We start from the raw sequence: 2,041 nt of genomic DNA, 5'->3' as shown, positions 1-2,041 counted from the left end.
ACTATATTGTATATCTACAAATATAGTTGTAGTTCATATATATTATAAAATAGGGCATTTTATTGTTTTGAATGATCATTCATACTAGAACTCAAACTTCACTGTTTATCATTCCAAATTATTATTTTCTGTGAATCTTAACATCAGGCACTCAACAAAAGTTTGAGCTTAAATCGCAAATTGTACTGGAGGAAACAGAAGTATGAATGTCAGTAAAACCTGTATTCAAATCTTCGCACCAGCAAATCAACAGTCGGTTGTGTGATACTAGGCAAAGTGACTCATTCATCAGCATCAGTTTCCTTGTCCATAAAAAGAGATCAAAAAATCCGCTTTTGCTAGGGGCCGTGAGACACCGCTCATATAGCATCCAGAGCGGTGGCTGGCCTGCAGTGGATGCACATCACGGCTGCCATCTGTCTCTCATCATCCAGCCTGAGCTCCTGGTGTCCCATCACTAGTGCTGTGTTCCTCTAGAATCAAAGGATCAGAGATGCCCTAGAAAGGCCTTCAGAGGTAGCATGAAAACTGATGATAACACCTGAAAGAGCTGATCTTTGAGAGTACATGGAAAGTACCAGATAGCTTCCTAGAGAAAAGAGAGTTGTTGGGTGACTCTTGCTGTTATCCCACGGCCTAGGCTGGACACGAGCATTGGGCCCCTCCAGTTCGCCGAGCAGTACTTGCAGCTGTCTTTCCGACTGCCCAGTGCCAACGTGTATGGGCTGGGAGAACACGTGCACCAGCAGTACCGCCACAACATGTCCTGGAAGACCTGGCCCATCTTCACCCGGGACGCCAGCCCCACCGAGGTGAGCTGCCCTTCCTCCTCTGATTCCTCACAGTAAGGGATACATCTGTTTCTTATTTTGCTCATTTTAGATGTGCTGGTATTGAGAAATACTTGTTCTTAAGGTCTATGAACTCAGAAATACAGTAGTATTAGAAATAGAACATTTTTAGAAAACAGTCAATTTTCCAGCAATTAGAAATATAGCAATTTTTAAAAATCTTACTTTTAATGGAAAATAAAATTTAATGATTATATTAGGGCCTAGTATATATTAGAAAATATTTCTGCAAAATTACTACGTCTGGCTTTGATAATGGAATAGAGGAGAACTTCAGCAGGAGCCACTCAGCAGAACTCTGTGGACTAAAGTGTCGCTTGGGACAGCTTTCACATTGCTCTAGGTCTTTGCTAGTCAGGTACGTTTTAGCGACAGCAGTGTAGGCATCACCTGGAAGGCTGTTAGAAATGCAGAGTCTCAGGCCTTACCCCAGACCCACTGAATCTGAATCTGTGTTTTCACAAGATCCCCAGGTGACTCACATACCAAACTGGGAGAAGAGCTGCTCTAGGCCATTGCCTCTCAACTTACCTGGAGCGAAGGATGTGTTTCCTCTTCTTTGATGAATCCAGCGTGGGCAACATTTTTGGAAACTACAATTAAAATATATTACTGCAAAAATGAAATAAAAAAAATATCCAAAGACATACAAAATACAAGTCCAAATTGAACATAAAATTACTCTTTTCAATTCCTATAAAGGAATTTCTAACTCTTTTGATTTTTGTATTTATCTTTTTGGTGACTGGAAACAAAGGACTTTGGAAGGTATCAGTTCATAGACAACACTGAATAGCGTTGGTTTGTAGAGCATGTCTTGAAGCTTCCATTGTGCACAGGAGGGAGGGGACTGACGTTTTACAATTCATATTTTGCAGGAGATGAACAAAGCAAGTAGTGCATTAACTTACAGTCCACCTATCAGTATCCATGTAATGTAGGGAGTACACCTATTGAACCGACCAAGGAGGAAAAAGCAACGGCCAGCACATTCACTAAAATTTTTTGTCAAGAACCTTGACAAATATGGAATACTAAACGTCATACTATCTTTGACTTTCCACAGCTGAAATTCCAACTGTGTAATCACAGATCAGATTAAATGCCTGCCTTGCTCGCCTGCCTGCCTTCCTGCCTTTCTTCCTCTTTCCCTTTATTTCTTTCTTCAATTTTTTTTTAAATTTGTTTGT

General features: G+C 40.7%; 1 protein-coding gene across 1 annotated transcript in view; it reads left to right on the top strand.

The window, feature by feature from the left end:
* LOC105814674 (probable maltase-glucoamylase-like protein) overlaps positions 1 to 2,041 on the top strand; it is a gene marked incomplete at its 3' end in the record, with an annotated part of 80,548 nt that overhangs the window by 31,594 nt on the left and 46,913 nt on the right. The window contains exon 4 of the mRNA XM_012649741.1: positions 641 to 812. Within this exon, the coding sequence (XP_012505195.1) occupies positions 641 to 812 (172 nt within the window). The remainder of the gene's footprint in view (positions 1 to 640; positions 813 to 2,041) is intronic.

This window comes from Propithecus coquereli, unplaced genomic scaffold, assembly GCF_000956105.1.
Source record: "Propithecus coquereli isolate 6110/MARCELLA unplaced genomic scaffold, Pcoq_1.0 Scaffold302, whole genome shotgun sequence".
NCBI classification, from domain to species: Eukaryota; Metazoa; Chordata; class Mammalia; order Primates; family Indriidae; genus Propithecus; species Propithecus coquereli.
This window is presented reverse-complemented; position numbering and strand designations above follow the sequence as displayed.